This window comes from Lathamus discolor, chromosome 5 (genome assembly GCF_037157495.1).
Source record: "Lathamus discolor isolate bLatDis1 chromosome 5, bLatDis1.hap1, whole genome shotgun sequence".
Classification (NCBI taxonomy): domain Eukaryota; kingdom Metazoa; phylum Chordata; class Aves; order Psittaciformes; family Psittacidae; genus Lathamus; species Lathamus discolor.
In genome coordinates this window covers 33862769-33879487 of record NC_088888.1, presented here as the reverse complement: position 1 = coordinate 33879487, position 16719 = coordinate 33862769, and the positions used below count along the sequence as shown (strand labels likewise).

At 50.9% G+C, this 16719-nt stretch overlaps 1 protein-coding gene across 1 annotated transcript; it reads left to right on the top strand.

The window, feature by feature from the left end:
* The first annotated feature begins 3962 nt into the window (after positions 1-3962).
* ACTA1 (actin alpha 1, skeletal muscle) lies at positions 3963-6325 on the top strand. The gene is made up of 7 exons (XM_065680296.1): positions 3963-4073; positions 4154-4294; positions 4463-4787; positions 4917-5078; positions 5298-5489; positions 5608-5789; positions 5908-6325. Exons 2-7 carry the CDS (start codon positions 4166-4168, stop codon positions 6049-6051), a joined length of 1134 nt encoding a protein of 377 aa, XP_065536368.1. The 5' UTR covers positions 3963-4073; positions 4154-4165; the 3' UTR covers positions 6052-6325.
* The last annotated feature ends 10394 nt before the right edge of the window (positions 6326-16719 follow it).

The window sequence follows — 16719 nt, the reverse complement described above, 5'->3', positions numbered from 1 at the left end:
TTGTACAGTGCTTTTTGCTGCAGAAGCTAGGTAATTTCACTTTTGCATTAAAGATTACTGGCACAAAAAGGATAACCGGGTTGACACTGGTCACTCAGCCTGTTTGGGGTGGAAAGGGATAAAGCACAATTTTCTAAGTCCTGTGCTCCAGTAAATACACCATTCTTTCAGTTTCTATCTGTAACATCAAACTTTTCAAAACATTTTAATATTTTATCTGTACAACTTTCATTTTAGCTCTATCCAGATTTCTAGAATATATGTAAAAATGAGATTGGCAGCTCACTCACTGCAACTGTTTGAGCCTTGGCTCAGAAGAAACCTAGAAAGTAGTGATGGAAGTGTGGGAGTCCAGCACGGTCTTCCTTGCTCAGTGCCTTGTTCTCTGTAAGTTGATGCTACTAATTTTCTGCCCCAGTTAGTTCTCTCTGATGTGGGGATAAAAATCCATTTGACTTTGCAATTTTAATTACTCTGAATGAAGTAACTTTTCAAAGATTAAAATCTGCTGCCATTCTGATGTGTTGCACCTTGCTGTTGCAAGCAGCTCGACAGCCAGAAAGTCAGTGCAGAGCAACTTGCATGCCCTTATGTTTTACTTGTCTGGCTCGCTGCCTGCTGCAATAACTTGATCCAACAGCTGAGAAGGTCAGAAGTTAAACTGGTTGAAGAGAATCCAGTTTCTAGTTTTAAAAGCACAGCTCCCGTTCCGTGGCTCCCTCTCCTCTCTGTACTAATACAGTAAGCTGGGCTGAGAGTCTGAACATGTTTGGAAGAATAGATTTATCTAGAGAGGTTCTAACTAATATGGGAAAGAAATGCACTACCAGTCATCTTCTAAGATTGTTCTAAGAAGCAAACTCTGCTCTTTTGCAGCCTTGCATGGCTGAGAGAAAGAAGTATGGGTAGAGTTGCCAGCTGTGGCTTCAAAGGAGTGGGTCCTTGAAAGCCTTAAAAGAATTCCATATGCTTGCTTTAAAGTCACTTTAAAGTTGCTTCCACATTTAACATTTTGAGAGAAAGGGAATAATAGAGCAAATGGTTGCCACCCCCTGCTCAAATATGTTCTACCTGAACTTTTACTAGACTTAAATTTTGATTGAAGAGGAATCTCTTTAATTGACTGTCCACCATAAAACACTTCAGGTGTATCTTACCCCTTCCCAGACTGTCGACCCTCTGTACTCGGGGGTGGCAGGGTAAGCCCAGGGAAGCTTGCTCCAGAAGCAGGTGTTTCTGTTCATCCTTATCTATCCATCATCTCCTTCAAGCTGCCTGGCTCCTCTGCTGGGATGGTTTTATTCCGGCTGGTGTAGAAGTGTTCTCCAGGTTCTCAGGAAACAATCAGTCATGTAGGCTCCACAACTAATGTTTTATTCCGCTGCTGGCCTGGGAGGCTTTGGCATTCGTACAGCAGCTTTCCATCCAACTATGCCAGAACAGAAGGAGTTTACTTAAATAAAACCTCATTAAAATAACTTCCACATCAAAACTGAAGTCTGATGTTCCTGTATGAGGAATGTTGAGCTGGTCACTGTTCCGTTGGGAAGCTGGAAGAGGCTGGGGATGTGGGGCTGTTCCTTCTCTCCTTCCCCTGGATTATTATGTAATAAGCCATCCTGATGCTCAAATCCGGTCTCAGATTACTGTATGGGGAGGATGCCTTCATTTACCACTGCATATCAAAGGTCATGCCAGAGCTTTAGGTTGTTTCCAGGCATAACAAAAACAAACAAACCGGAGACAGAAAGACTATGGTTCGGTCAAAATGGCTTAATGAGTATGCATAGCTCCTTCTGAATAACTGTGTGTTGTTTCTTAAACAGTTGTTTTCTCAGTAATGGAAAGCACATATGGTACGAGATGTCCACACTCCTATCCTCTGTTGTCACCAGAGTGGCAGGAAAGCTTCAGTTATCATTTGTGATCCATTTCAGAAGCAGTGCCTTGTGGACAGTGATCTTTGTGCTCAGCTCTGTTCTGGAAACTAACTTCAAAACTGAAAATTCCTGGTTTCTACAGCAAAAAGTCTTGTACAAAGATAAAGTGGAGTTACCTGACAGAATACTCGTTTGTTCCTTAAGTTAGCTACACAGGTTGCTTTGAGCAACCTGGTCTAGTTGAGGGTGTCCCTGCCCACGGCAGGGGGGTTGGAACTAGATGATCTTTAAGGTCACTTCCAACCCCAACCTTTCTATGATTCAAATGTTTTTTGATTTGGGACCAAAACCAAATTCATTCAGTGAATGTAAAACATTCAGTAAAACATGAGCTCTACCTGCTGAAAATGATATTTTGTGCAGGACTCTAAATATTTAACATTGCCATTGGGGGGTTTGCTGTGAACTAGATTGGGGTAGAGAGAAAGCTAAAAGAAACAGAAGAGACAGAGTGGGTTTATGCTTGTGTCAGGTTTCATTGAAGAATTAAGAATGTTTATCCTTCAGCTACGTTAAGCTGTTACTTGACTTCTGATTCAACACAACTGCCTGTGTTTTGGAAGCCACAGCAGAGCAGTACAGCTCTGTAAATAGATTTGATGGCTGTGATGCCTTTAAGTGCTTTCAGGCTTCAGAGTTTTGTACAGCCAGTTGTTGATGACAGAACTTCTCTGCAACAAGAAGCTGAAGAACAGTTATGAGAAAAGAGCGTGTTTTGTCCCCAGCATACTTCAATACAGTAACTTGACAGGAATAAAAAATCTGTAGCAGAATGAAACAGAGATCTGCCAGAGGTAAAGAGGAACACTGCCAAACTGGAAGATGCACAAATTGGAGAAGAAAAGTTCTCTGCTTCTCTGTTGACCCATCTGCTCTGCCTTGCAATGGAGGACATCAGCTGCAGAAATGTCTTCATTTGCAGGAGACTCCTTGCAGCATGAGCCATTCTGACTTACCATTTCCTCTTGCTCTTCTCCTGACTCCCTAAATTTTAAATGGCTTTACTCTTGGCCAGTTGTGCCTTCAAAGAAGGTCTTGAAGGTTGATTTGCATCAACTCATTACCAGGGCTGGAAATCTGCTTGCATTTCTGCCTCTTTTCATCGGTAACTGGAACGTCTCTGTAAAGTCTCTCAAGTGTCCCACATGGAATCTCTGCTTAAGCATCTGTAGCTGTATACGATGTACTGCTCCTCTTCACTTGCATAGTACCTTCGTCTCGTCAGAGATGACTTGCCTGTGAGACTGCACTCCTTTTGGAGAGGGTGAGCCACAGCGATAGCTGGAGCATCCCCTCATTGCCCGGCCAAGCTCAGTGGCCATCAATGGACACTCACTAATGGCACCAGCATTCACAGCTACGTCGGGGATGAGACGGTTGCTGGGATTAATGCTTCACTGGGTGTCTCTTCAGGTGTCTGTCTAACAGATGTCATCCCATGCGTTTACTTTCCATTTTTAAATCACAGAAAGGAAACAACCCACAGTGTTTCCTTACCTCGGTGTGTAAAGCTGTGGCCATCGCCACATGCAGTGGTGTTACGTGCAAACCACGCATCTACCTTATCCTGTTACCTGTTCTCACAGCCCCTTCTTCCCCTGGCGCCCACCTCACAGACGTGAGGGCCGCGCTTCCCTTTGCAGCCCCAAACTCCAGGGCCGCGGCAAGTCACGGCCATGCAGCCGAAAGCCCCCCTGGCCCGCTCCGCCCTTACACTGCGCCGGGCCCGAGCCCGAGCCCGCTGCGGCCGCTGCCTCAGCAAGGCCGAGTCCCGGCGCTGTCCCCCGCGGGGAGGCGGCGGCCCCCACCTGCCTGTCCCTCAGCGGGCCCTGCAAGGCCGGGGGATTATTTCAGCCGCGGCCGCGGGTGGCCGGGGGGGCTCGCAGACGCGCCTTATACGGCCGGGCCCGGCTCACCTGGGCCGCGGCCAGAAGCGCCTTCTTTGGGCAACGCCGGGCCGGGGCCGCGCCGGGCCCGACACCCAAATATGGCGACGGCCGGGGCCGCATTCCTGGGTGCCGACCGCCGCCGTGATAAAAGGGCCGGTGTCCGGCGGCGGCACACGAGCTACCCTGCGAGCAGCGGGACGCCTCTCCGCCAGCCGCCCGACGCGCCGAGCCGCAGCCAGCACAGGTAAGCCCTGCCGAGCCCCGGCCCCGCCGCGGCTGCCGGGCGGCCGTGAGGCTGAGCCCGCGCTCCCCGTGCTCCCGCAGACAGCCGACACCATGTGCGACGAGGACGAGACCACCGCGCTCGTGTGCGACAACGGCTCCGGCCTGGTGAAGGCTGGCTTCGCCGGGGATGATGCCCCGAGGGCCGTGTTCCCCTCCATCGTGGGCCGGCCCCGCCACCAGGTACGCGCCGTCCCCTGCTGAGGTTGCCCTGAGGCTCTGCCGCGGCCATGGCTCCGGGCCCCCGCTGCCTCCCAGCCTGCCGCATGGAGGGAGGATGCCCGGCCTGCTGGGGAGCCCCGTGCTGCTGCCCACGGAGAGGTTGCTGAGCCCCCGCTTTCCTCCCTGCAGGGTGTCATGGTGGGTATGGGTCAGAAAGACTCCTACGTAGGAGATGAAGCCCAGAGCAAGAGAGGTATCCTGACCCTGAAGTACCCCATTGAGCATGGCATCATCACAAACTGGGATGATATGGAGAAGATCTGGCACCACACCTTCTACAATGAGCTGCGTGTAGCCCCTGAGGAGCACCCCACCCTGCTCACTGAGGCCCCCCTGAACCCCAAAGCCAACCGTGAAAAGATGACCCAAATCATGTTTGAGACCTTCAACGTCCCTGCCATGTATGTGGCCATCCAGGCTGTGCTGTCCCTGTACGCCTCTGGCCGTACCACTGGTGAGTGCAGGTGTCCCACTGGCCCCAAGCAAGGATGCCCAGGACTAGTCCCTGACAGCTGACAAGTGCTCTGTCCCAGGGCAGGACTCTGTGGGCTGTGTCTCAGGTGGCTGCTTCTTGTTTCCTCAGGTATCGTGCTGGACTCCGGTGATGGTGTGACACACAACGTCCCCATCTATGAAGGGTATGCCTTGCCCCATGCCATCATGCGCTTGGATCTGGCCGGCCGGGACCTCACTGACTACCTGATGAAGATCCTGACTGAGCGTGGCTATTCCTTCGTCACCACAGGTGAGCACTATTCCCTGCCCCGGAACATCCCCTCTCGCTTCTGACCCTTACGTGTCTTGGGGTGCTGCAGCCTCTCGCCCCATTGCAAGCCCCGTGAGTGCTCCCTGTTGGGAGTTTGTGTGGTGCTGAGGGTTTGGAGTCCCAGAAGACCCATGGAGAAGGTGCCAGTATTCCCTGTTTCTACTTTGCAATCACTGATGCCTTTTCTCCCCCCGACAGCTGAACGTGAGATTGTCCGTGACATCAAGGAGAAGCTGTGCTATGTGGCGCTGGACTTTGAGAATGAGATGGCCACCGCTGCTTCTTCCTCCTCCCTTGAGAAGAGCTACGAGCTGCCTGATGGGCAGGTCATCACCATCGGCAACGAACGTTTCCGTTGCCCGGAGACTCTCTTCCAGCCTTCCTTCATTGGTGTGTGTGCCCCACTCCCTCTCCTCTCCCCTGTCAGCTCCCCTTCTCCAAGTCCTCTGTAGAGATCTTACTCTGTTGCTTAACTTGTGCCTGCGTTTCCCTTCTTCCCTGCCCCTAGGTATGGAGTCTGCCGGTATCCATGAGACCACCTACAACAGCATCATGAAGTGCGACATTGACATCAGGAAGGACCTGTATGCCAACAATGTCATGTCTGGGGGTACCACCATGTACCCAGGTATTGCTGACCGCATGCAAAAGGAGATCACAGCCCTGGCGCCCAGCACAATGAAGATCAAGGTAAGGCTGGAGCATGAAGGACCCAGGTGTAGGAGCAGCTGCCTTCTGCCCTCCCACAGACCCTGTGCCATGCAGTGGTTGCAGGTTTACTGATCTCTGCTCTCTTGGCTCTTCCTAGATCATTGCCCCACCTGAGCGTAAGTACTCCGTCTGGATTGGTGGCTCTATCCTGGCTTCCCTGTCCACCTTCCAGCAGATGTGGATCACAAAGCAGGAATACGATGAAGCCGGCCCATCCATTGTCCACCGTAAATGCTTCTAAACATGTTTACACGATCTCTTTGCCAACCACGCTCAGGATGACAACCTTCTAGGTTGCAGGCTGCTGAGAGCCTGCAACAGCCACGTAACTCTCTGTTTTGTAATGATTTCTGGTTACTGTTGCTGCAAAGCTCCACGTGACACAGTGTATGTAAAGTGTACATAAATTAATTTATTTTACCTCGTTTTGTTTGTTTTTAAAACCAATGCCCTGTGGAAGGAGACAAAAAACTTCAAGAAGCATTAAATCACCAGTCATTCTGTCACACCCCTAATGCGATGGTCTGTCGTCATTCGCTTGGGCTCACCCAGTGCCCGCTGGCATAGGGTGCTGTCTAACAGGAAGGGCAGCGGGTGGTGGGGCTGAGCCTCCTCAGACATGAGTGGGACTGGGGAGGGGACAGAGCCCCAGCCTGAGGCAGCAGCTCTGGGTGACTTGTTTGGGTTGCAGCTGGCTGGCCAGTGCTGGGAGCAGCCTGGGGCATGATGCTGTGTGTTGCATCATGCAGGACGGGTGCCCACCGCTCTGCTGTGTGATCCTCCCAGGCATGGGGAGGAAAGGGTTACCCAGAGCATTGGCTTGCAAAAGGTTTTATTTGGCTTAGCCTGCCAAAAAAGTAGCTGTGGCACACTCCGAGGGGTGATGGACAAGGCGAGGCTGGGGATGAGGGAAGGTGGGGGTGCAGGTTAAATGAAGAGCTTTCCACTCCACTTATGGGAAACCCGCCTGCCGCCGTGATGTCCCTGGTGGGCTGGGGGCAGCCAGGGCCACTTCCTCACCCTGCCTGACACGCTTGCCCTTGCCAATGGTCATGCATAAGGGGCTGCCAGCAAAGGGACAACTCCTTCTTCTGCCTTCCCAGAGCCAGATCCTTTGGCCAGGGACTCCCTGGGAGCCCGAAGGAAAACCCCAGGGGCTTCCCTCTGGTGCAGGCAGTCGCCTGCCTGTTTTGCCTCTGAGGAGGCAGAGAAGCGTGGGAGGTGGGAAGCTGCTCCTACCTGTCTCACTTCTCTCTTACGGAGGTGGGGGGCTCCGGAGCACCCCTTTGCTGTCACTGCACCCCCACACAGGTGCTGAGCTTCCTCAAGGAGCTGCCCTAAAGCCCCTCCATGCTTGGCACATCTCCTTGGGTAAGGGCACACATGCAGGAGCCGGCAGCCTTTGGAGGAGGACGACTCCTGGAGCACAGGGCCCTGGCAGGAAAGCAGCGCTTGAGTTTTTGGGTGTCCCTGTGCTGTGGGATACAGCAGTGCTGGAGAAAAAGGTGATTTTCAGCTAAATTTCCAGCCCAGGAAGGTCTGGGCTTGGACTGGAAAGCAGGAACACAGTTGCTTCTTGAAACACAAACAGGAGCTTTTACTTGCCATTGGTGCAAGTTGTTGCATAGTGGGACCATATTTCTTCTGACAGCTCTGTGCTGGGTTTTGGGGAGACACTTAACTAAGTCTTCAGTACTTGACCCCTGATTTCGGGTTCAGTTGTGGCTTAAGTGGAATTATGAGATGGATTTTAGGCCCTGCTTCTGTTACTTGATTAAAAGGCAGTTTCAGAAGCACAGATGTGTTTCTTCCGTTTGGGGAAGGGAACTGGCACCCTGACACACTTCCCCTCTTGGGCTCCCAAAATGCAGAAATGAAAAGCACTTTGACCTACAGTATTTATTGGGTTTGGCTTTGCTGAGAGAACCTGAACACACCCTGGGCACCAACTCCAGTACAGCTCTGGTATGGACCCAGTGAATTTCCCATGGACATTTGGCCAATGATACTTGTTCAGTGAGGTTTAGTAAAAGGGTGAAATAGAAGCCACTTGAAAAAAATGCAATTATTTTATCACAGGAAACTCCTAAGCCACAAATCTTTATTCCAAAATCTTTATTTCTGAAAATAAAGCATTGAAACAAAGCCCTTCAAAGAACAGTTGTTTAAAACCCCAAACACTTGTAGTTCATAGGATTTCTTTTGCTGCTATGTCATTAATCTACATAAAAATATCACCAAATGGAACACTGCCTGTTCGGGTTTCTTTCTTCCTTTCTTTCTTTTTGAACCAAACTGGCATTTTTACTTTAAAAATAATTAAAAGGGCTGTTCAGGCGTATAGATTGCCATGGTGCATTTTCTGGGGCTAGAAAAAGGAGCACATTGAGGGTGACTGTAACCTATTGATCAGCTGATGGATAACTGCAGGCAGTGCTGGTATGGAGGTGACAGATGTCAGAGTGGGCAGCTTTAGTGATGGGGCCACTGGGAGCATTCCCCGGCCTCAGGCTCTTTCCCAGGAAGTGCTGGCAGCTTTGCAGATCCTCTTCAGTCCCTCGGGGGCAGGAGAGCCCCTGAGGGGACCAAAAGGATGCAGCTTGAAGCCTGGGGAATTAGCTGTAATTGCAGCTGGCAGAGGCTCTGGTTTATATTTGTTCAGGACTTGAAAAATAAAGCAGCTTCTGATTGCTATGCAGTGAGGAAAGCCGGGATTATTGCTGGCTCCCACTGGGGAAGTGCGCTGTGTGGGATGGAGATGAGCAGATGATGGAGAGACCTTTTATTGCCCAGGGTGTCCTCTTCTCCCCGCTGCGGGGGCATCCTGTCACCCTTGAAACCACACTGCCTGGTGCAGAACTGCGGCCAGGGGGTGCAAACTGCAGCGACCCTGGGCAGCTTATTCCTTGTGTCTGCAGGGATCACAGCCAGACACTGTCTTGTTTGAGCTGCTCAAGGCTGTGCTCTGCAACTAAAACGTGCAGCTCGGAGGCAGCTCCGGCCACCGTTGTTCAGGGAGTGCAGCAGGCAGCCCAGGAATGAGCCTCTCTTTAACCCCACCTCAGGGAGCTGCACATATATAGATAGATCCTTGATAGCAGCTTTCTTCCTTGGCATATCCCTGCCACCCATAATACCCTCCAAATATGCTCTCCTTGCCCCGCTGCGCCCTCACTGCTTGGCTGCCAGCAGCTTCTCTTCCTTCCAGGGAAAACAAGGCTTGAAAGCTGAGAAATCTCACTGCTGGAGGGAAAGGGGGAGGGAAAAGGGCTCTCACACATGCTCAGAGATGAGCAGCCTAACACCCATGGCAACAGGCATCAGTCCCTAACCCTGGCTCAGGGAGGTGTGAGGACCCGGGCTGTATTCACAAAAGGAGGTCATGTCTCGTGGCTCTACTGGTGAGGTTGTCCTCTTTCACCAAAGCAGGAGTGCTTCAAGTCAGGCTTCAGGTCCATGAGTATAAGAGCACCTTTGGATGGATGCAGCTCTGTCCTTTTCCCAACGGCAGAGCTGCGCTGGTGCCAGCGCATGCAGGCAGGAACAAAGACGTTCCCACAGGCAGTGCAGCTGTGGATAATGACCCTTCATCTCACACCTACTGGTCCCTCAGACACAGACATCACCTAATCTATTTGAGTGCAAAATAAGGTGAGTTTACATTGCCATTAATGGTGGCTGGTGCTGAGCTTAGGTTGCTGATGTTGTGTTGGCTAGGTCAGCGCTGGGAAGGGGACACCCAGAGAACAGGGGAAGGGCTGGTCACGAGCATGGTGCAGGACCCACAGCACTGCCAGTCACGATGGGGAGCAGACAACGACAAGATAGTCCTGTCATTCCCAAATCCCCCTGTGGCTGCAGGGAGATGGGTGGCTGCAGGTGGAGGGATGGGAGCCCAGCAAGTGAGGGGAGGTCTGAAGCAGATCAACCCAAAAGAAGCCAACCAGGTTTCTGCTTCTGTAAGGTTTCTTAATTCCGTTTTGCAACTGTAATCCCAAAGAATGGTTAAAATAACAGAGGCACGAAGGTCTAAACTGGTTTGAGTTTGTTGGCGATGAACAGTGCTGTCATGGGCTATCTGCCCATGTACTACGGCCAAAGAACACTGCGGGGAGCTCTGCGTGCTCGGCACTACATCCCATGCTGCAAGTGAAGTGGTGCTGCACCTACCTAATCCCAGCAGCACCTCTGCAGGTGATGTGCCATGTTTCTGTGACTGCAGGAGCCAAGCAGTTTACACTGGGAGGTTGGTTTCCTCTGTGACCATGAGCAAGTCAACACTCGTAGTTCCGTCTGTTGCCAGCAAAGTGGCATTTCTATCTCAAAGGAAGATAATGAGGAATAGCTGATGCTCATGAAGGGTTTTGAGATGTTGTCATAGAAGGCGCTTGGGGGATGTGAAATACTTGTGATCCTAAATTTAGCTCCCAAAGTCATGCAGCCCGGTTTCCTGGCATAAATGCCAGAAAAAGTCTGGAAATCTGAATGTTTTCCAGGCACGGCCACAAGCGGAGGCTGCAGTAACTGCTGGAGGTGCCAGGGATCTCCGGCTGTGACTCCAGACAGTCCATTGCCTTGCCCAGCACTCTTCCTCCTGAGCTGCTCACGCCAGCAACGCGGAACACCAGCAGTTGCTGCCCTTGCTCTGCGTGTGATGCCTCCATACTTGGTCTGCAAGGGGACAGGATTATTCTTCACTTAATTAAAGTGGCAAGTTCAGGAAGATTATAGTGTTAAGGTCCTTTCCAACCCTAACTGTTTTATGATTCTATGATTCTGTGATTCAATCCAGTCAACTCAGGGAGAATAGAAGAAATCTCTCTTGGGATAAACGTTCTAGGAAAAGCGTGGCAATTGATTTTAGATCTACTACTCTGAGATTTACTTCCTCCTCACCTTGTTTTCTTTATCTCACCGAAGCCAGCCCATCCTGGCTGAGACTGCATGGTCGAGGGGTTATGATCCCCCTGTTAACGTGTGACAGGTTAAACACCAGACAGGTTAATAAAGAAGATTGATCTGCTTAGACAGCAAAATATGGCATTAAGTGGAAGTGCTAAAATCCAAAGTCCAAGTTAAAAAGGGTATCGTTTAATCCATGAGGTGCTTAACCTCTGCTGACACCTTGCTTTATTTTTACCTAGTACCTTCTGCACATGTTTGTGTGTGGAGAAGCAACTTAACACAACCCCTGTCATGTCTGGACCAGTATCCAGAAGCTGGGGGTAGCTCTGCCTAGACTGGAGGTGCTTGGTTTGTTTCCTCATTGGCTGCAGCTTCCCATGGGAAAGGCTGCATCGGGATCGCGGGCAGCCCAGGAGCGCACCTGCTGAGCCTGCATCACTGCTTAAAAATGAAAGGGGAGAGCAAAGAATAACATGGAAAATATTGCAAGGTCAGCAGACGGCACAGGGAGGGCCTGTGCCTGGGCAGGGGGTCTGGGCAAGGACCGGACAAACACCAGGAGCTGCGGGCATGGACACACAGCCACGTAAGGAGGAGGCGTCTGGGATGATCTGCAGCACAGGAATGATGGAAAAGGCTCCTGTATTGACATTACACTCAGTATTAATGTTTCTGATTTGTGCGGGTTAGATTTGACCTACTTCAGCCAAGTTCCAGCCCATTTATCCAGTCTCATCTGCCCTCTATTTAACGATTTGCAACCTGATTCATGCAGGTGGTTCCCACTGAAGCCACTGAGAAGACAACGGATCTGGTTAATGTTTATGTGCTCGTATGATCGGGTCCCACATGAAGAAACAAGGCCTTAGCAATAAAAGCAACCACATGAGAAAGCAGAAGGGAGGAAGTAGGAATAATTCATTTATTGCTGTAAGTCCAGAACCTGGCAGGGCTTGAGCCCATGAAGGAAAATATTAAAGAATTATTATTTTCCTGAAACATGTAAGACATATACATTAAACTGTTGCCTGTTCTGTGGTGATTTTATTACCGATTTCATAATTCGCATCTATTTTTCTGTGGAAGAATCAGTCTGAATTAAGGACCAGTTGAGCAAATGAGGGTATCAAAGAAAACGGAACGCAGTAAGACCCAAGTCTGGACCATAGGTGTCCTGTGGCAGTAGTAGATTTGGCAAATAAGATAGATCAGTGGAAAATAAAAGCGTTTAAGGGGAAAAAGCTTTATGATGTAACTGTCGTCCCATTGGTTTTGTGCTGGGAAAGAGCACTGAGTTGCAGAGCTGTAAGCGAGGGCAGGCTCAAGCCCTGAGGAGTTACTTTCCTTCCCAACCCTGGTTTATCTCTGACCAGCAAGATGGTAAGTGGCTTCTGAGTAGCTTTGGAGAAATTATCATAAACACACTTACCACATATGGGAACGGCGTTTTTATATGGTAAGTGTAACCGTGAGCAGGGTTTGGTATTGCTAAATGAATATTTAAAGCAAACGTGTGATAAGTTCTTCACTGGCAGTTTCACTTGTGAGTCACGTTGCACAGTCCCCAACCATGCCCCTCTCTATTTATAAAGTCATGCCTTGCTATATCTGACTTGCTAAATAAGCCTTCCAAATTGCGGAGGGGATTCTGGTGGCATATTACGGGATGCAGGGAGTAATTTAGAAGAGTAAGGGAAGTTAGAAAGGGCACGGCGAATCTCCTCACGCCTGCTGCCTTCTGAGGAGTAGAGCTAACGTGCTGCTTGGCTTTTTCACCGTGAAGAAGCCCAGGAGTCAGGGCTGTTGACCAGTCTGCTGGGCACAAGGTGGGGGAAGAAGAGCAGCGCAAGGATTCATCTGAGCCTAGCGCCTGGCTGTGTTTTAGGAGGTGTGAGCAGCAGGATGAGGTCACTCCAGGGAAGCATGCCCAGAAACCCAACTGCAGTCCAGCTGGTGGTTCGCTCCCTGTGCACGGCGCCTGGAGGGACAGTGTGGAGCTGCTGGAGCTAGGCCCTGGCCAGCCTGTGTGGAGGAGCAGAGTCCCGGTGGGGGTCCCCGCCGGCATCTGCCCAGGGCCCTGCCGCACACGAGAGCTCTTTCCGGGTCGCTGCCTGCCGACTGGCTGCCAGCCACGGGGTGCCTTGGTGCTGACAGGGCTTAGATGTGCACACATCTCTACAGCTGCCCCGCAGCTCGAGATGGGGCTGGGGAAAACAGTGTGCTCCCAAGTGCTGGGCTGCAGAAGCCCCCCCCCAGACACCACATCAGCATCCACCGCTGGCACAGGGTATCTGGCACCGGCTGTGCAGAGTGGCAGGGCTGCAGAGTTGCCTGTTTCTGAGATTTTAGTGACCGGAGATACTGGTTTTATTCCTGCTTGCCTCGTGTGCTTCCTGGAGCTATCCGCTTTTTGGGTGGACCCTGTTTGACTCTGAAGGACCTCATAGGAAGGCGATTTCTGCCCTGCACAGCTTAGCAAGGCTGGGCTGCCATAGTGTTCATACAGTTGTGCTGAGCACCTTCCTCTGCATCAGTCAGTCTACGCACCATGGGGACAGGCATACTGAAGCAGTCACATAGGGCTGCTCACCCAACCGTACAACTCCAAATGAGTCAGTATTTCACAGCCAGAGGGAGATGCTGTTCTGCCCTTGCCTGGGTGGGGGATTGGCAGCATGAGGATACCAGGGATGACCATACAGCTGTGGGAGTGCAGCAGCACAACCCAGAGTCCCAGTCTCCCGGTCTCCTCTCCCAGGAGTAAAGCTGCTGTTAGCAAAATGCAAGGCTGAGGCTTGCTCATGGATAACACCAGTGTTTCTTCTAAGTGAGCACATCACTGCTACTGAGCATCTTCGGTGAGCTTGGCTCAGTGCAGCTTCTTTAGTTCTGTATCCCCCCAGTTCCCTCACCTTGCCCATCACCCCTGATCCAAGGGAGCGGTTGGCACTGGCAAAGGAGCTGGAAAGCTGCACCGCCAATTCCTTCACTGCTCCAAAACCAGCCCACCTGCAGCAGCCCTGGTCCCATTGGAGGGGAGACCAGCACATAATTCTCCGCATGCACTTGAGGCTGACACTTACAGTGTGTTTCTGGACACTGATGGTTTGTTTTGCATGGGGGCACTGGGAACAAGGGGGCCCAGCTACCTTCTCCTCTCCGTGCCACCATGGTGGGGCATGCAGGGAGAGGTCTGATTCATGGGCAGCTCGGGCTGGATGCACACCAACAAGCCGGAGAGATGAAAGTCAGCCTAACTACTGCCGCTCTCCAGAGCCAACAGGTTTCCCGTGCCGAGTAGGTAATCCATTACACACAATATACGCAGATGTCAGCACTTTCCAGGGCCACTGCTCACAAGTGGTGCACAGGTTTTTTCAAGGGCATCCATTTGTCAAAACTGTTCCCAAGATATTTCCGGTGCCTGTGGGGGAAGCGGTGCTTCAAACCAGGGCTTTTCCTGCTGCGCACAGGTTGTGCTTACTCCCTGTCCTCTGTGAACCCAAATCTGTGTAAGGGCAGATTTGAGGTATCCATTTCTTAAGGATGCTGCAGGGTCCCTAGCTGCTGTTGGAGAGCAGCTGGCCTTATTGGTGACCGTCCTTGCTTTGCTGGAGTATTTTAGGATAGAGAGCACTAGAGGGGTCAGACAGGTGCCTGGGGACAAACGTATTCAACATTTAATCTGGAGAGACCTGAGGGAATGGCTGTGCTGTTTGCTTTTCTGTGGTTTAAATCAGTGAGCTGTTCTGCTGAACAGCTCGGTATTCCTCCAGGAGGTAAGGAGGAATCCCTTAAGACACAATGGGAGGTTCTACAAATTCCCGGGCAGCACCAAGGGCTGCAGACAAACCCCGTGCTGAGGTAGGCTGGTGGTTTAATTAAGCGATGGAGGAGGCCAGGTTGCGTGTCACCCCACGCAGACGGGGTGGTGGGGACAGAGCACTGTCAGACCCCAGGCCAGCATGGCTGGTGTCCAGCCCCGCCGGCTTCTCTGCAGTGCTGACAGATGCGCTGAGCCTCTGCCGCAGCACTGTCCCTCTGATGGCCTTGACCCACCGGCTTGTGTCTCACCCTCCTCAGGCTTCCTCGTCGTGCTTTGCTTTGCCTTGCCTTGTGGCAGCACCGCCACCAGCTCCCTCCCACCAGCAGAGCCAGGTGGGATGCCGAGGTGAGGAACGTGGACCCAGCGTGGTCCTTCCTGAAAACAGACCTGCGAAGCTGGTGCCCAGTCAGTAGCACTTAGTATTTATGTGAGTGCTCAGGCTCCAGCTCGGGTTGCCACTGAGCCAAAGGCAGGGGCACGGTGAGACTTTAATCACCCTTCTCAGTGGAGGCTAAATGAGCCCTGACGACACTGGCGTTTCCCAGTGCGATAGCCAAACCTCTGATCGAATGCCTCTCGCTAGCTGCAAACACCCGCACACATGGGGTTTGCACATCTGCACACTTCCAAGGGGTTAAAAATAGATCCCACCCCGCCAATGGCACATGTTATGTCCATTTAAAGGTGCGCCATGCTTTCCATGCATATCCATCCTGGCGCTCCTCTGTGAGACCTGAGAAAATGCCTTCATGGGGGTGGCATTTTGTTCTAGGCCCTTTTTGTTTTTTTTACAGCATGACTGCCCCAGCTAGCTTCCCTCTGAATCACTGTTTAGGGGGGGGGCTGCATTTACTCCCCACTGCCCTGTTCTGAATGGGAACTGCAGCATGACCGCCAGCACGTTTGTGGTGCTCTCCACTCCTGCTGCCGTGGTGGTCAGCGGCTGGTGAGAGTTGTTTTTCTGAGCAAGGGCAGGGACTCACTCTCTAAAGGGGTAACATGTTTTTTCCTTTCCTTTCCTTTCCTTTCCTTTTCCTTTCTTTCCTTTCCTTTCCTTCTTCCTTTTCCTTTCTTTCCTTTCCTTTCCTTTATCCTTTCTCTTTCCTTTCCTTTTCCTTTCCTCTTTCCTTTCTTTCCTTTCCTTTCCTTTCCTTCCTTTCCTTTCCTTCCTTTCCTTTCCTTTCCTTTCCTTTCCTTTCTTTCCTTTCCTTTCCTTTCCTTTCCTTTCCTTTCCTTTCCTTTCCTCTTCCCTTTCCTTTCCTTTCCTTTCCTTTCCTTTCCTTTCCTTTCCTTTCCTTTCCTTTCCTTTCCTTTCCTTTCCTTTCCTTTCCTTTCCTCTTTCCTTTCCTTTCCTTTCCTTTCCTTTCCTCCCTTCTCCTCCCCTCCCCTTCCTTTCCCTTCCCTTCCCTTCCCTTCCCTTCCTTCCCTTCCCTTCCCTTCCCTTCCCTTCCCTTCCCTTCCCTTCCCTTCCTTCCCTTCCCTTCCCTTCCCTTCCCTTCCCTTCCCTTCCCTTTCCCTTCCCTTCCCTTCCCTTCCCTTCCCTTCCCTTCCCTTCCCTTCCCTTCCCTTCCCTTCCCTTCCCTTCCCTTCCCTTCCCTTCCTTCCTTTTTCTTTTCTTTCTCTTTTTCCTTTTTTCTTTCTTTTCTTTTCTTTTCTTTTCTTTTCTTTTCTTTTCTTTTCTTTTCTTTTCTTTTCTTTTCTTTTCTTTTCTTTTCTTTTCTTTTCTTTTCTTTTCTTTTCTTTTCTTTTTTTTCTTTTCTTCTCTTTTCTTCTCTTTTCTTCTCTTTTCTTCTCTTTTTCTCCTTTTCTCCTTTTCTCCTTTTCTTTTCTTTTTTTCTTTTCTTTTCTTTCTTTTCTCTTTTCTTTTCTTTCTCTTTTCTTCTCTTTTCTCTTTGCTTCTCTTTTCTTTTCCTTTCATCTTTTTCAATTTATTCCAATGGGGACAGGGAAGACTCATTACAAAAGCACTGTCCTTTCTGCCACTTGTTCATGTCAGCCATGTGGGTTGGTGATGCTACTTTTGGGGTGGACATCCCAGCAGGTACCTGGCACATGTGTTCCTCTGTGTGTCTGCCATGTGTGTGCTGTAGAAAACAGGTACTGACTGGGGCTGGTTGCATCAGTCACCCCAGCTCACACATGACCCACTCCTGGCCCCATCGGTGCTGCCACCTCCCC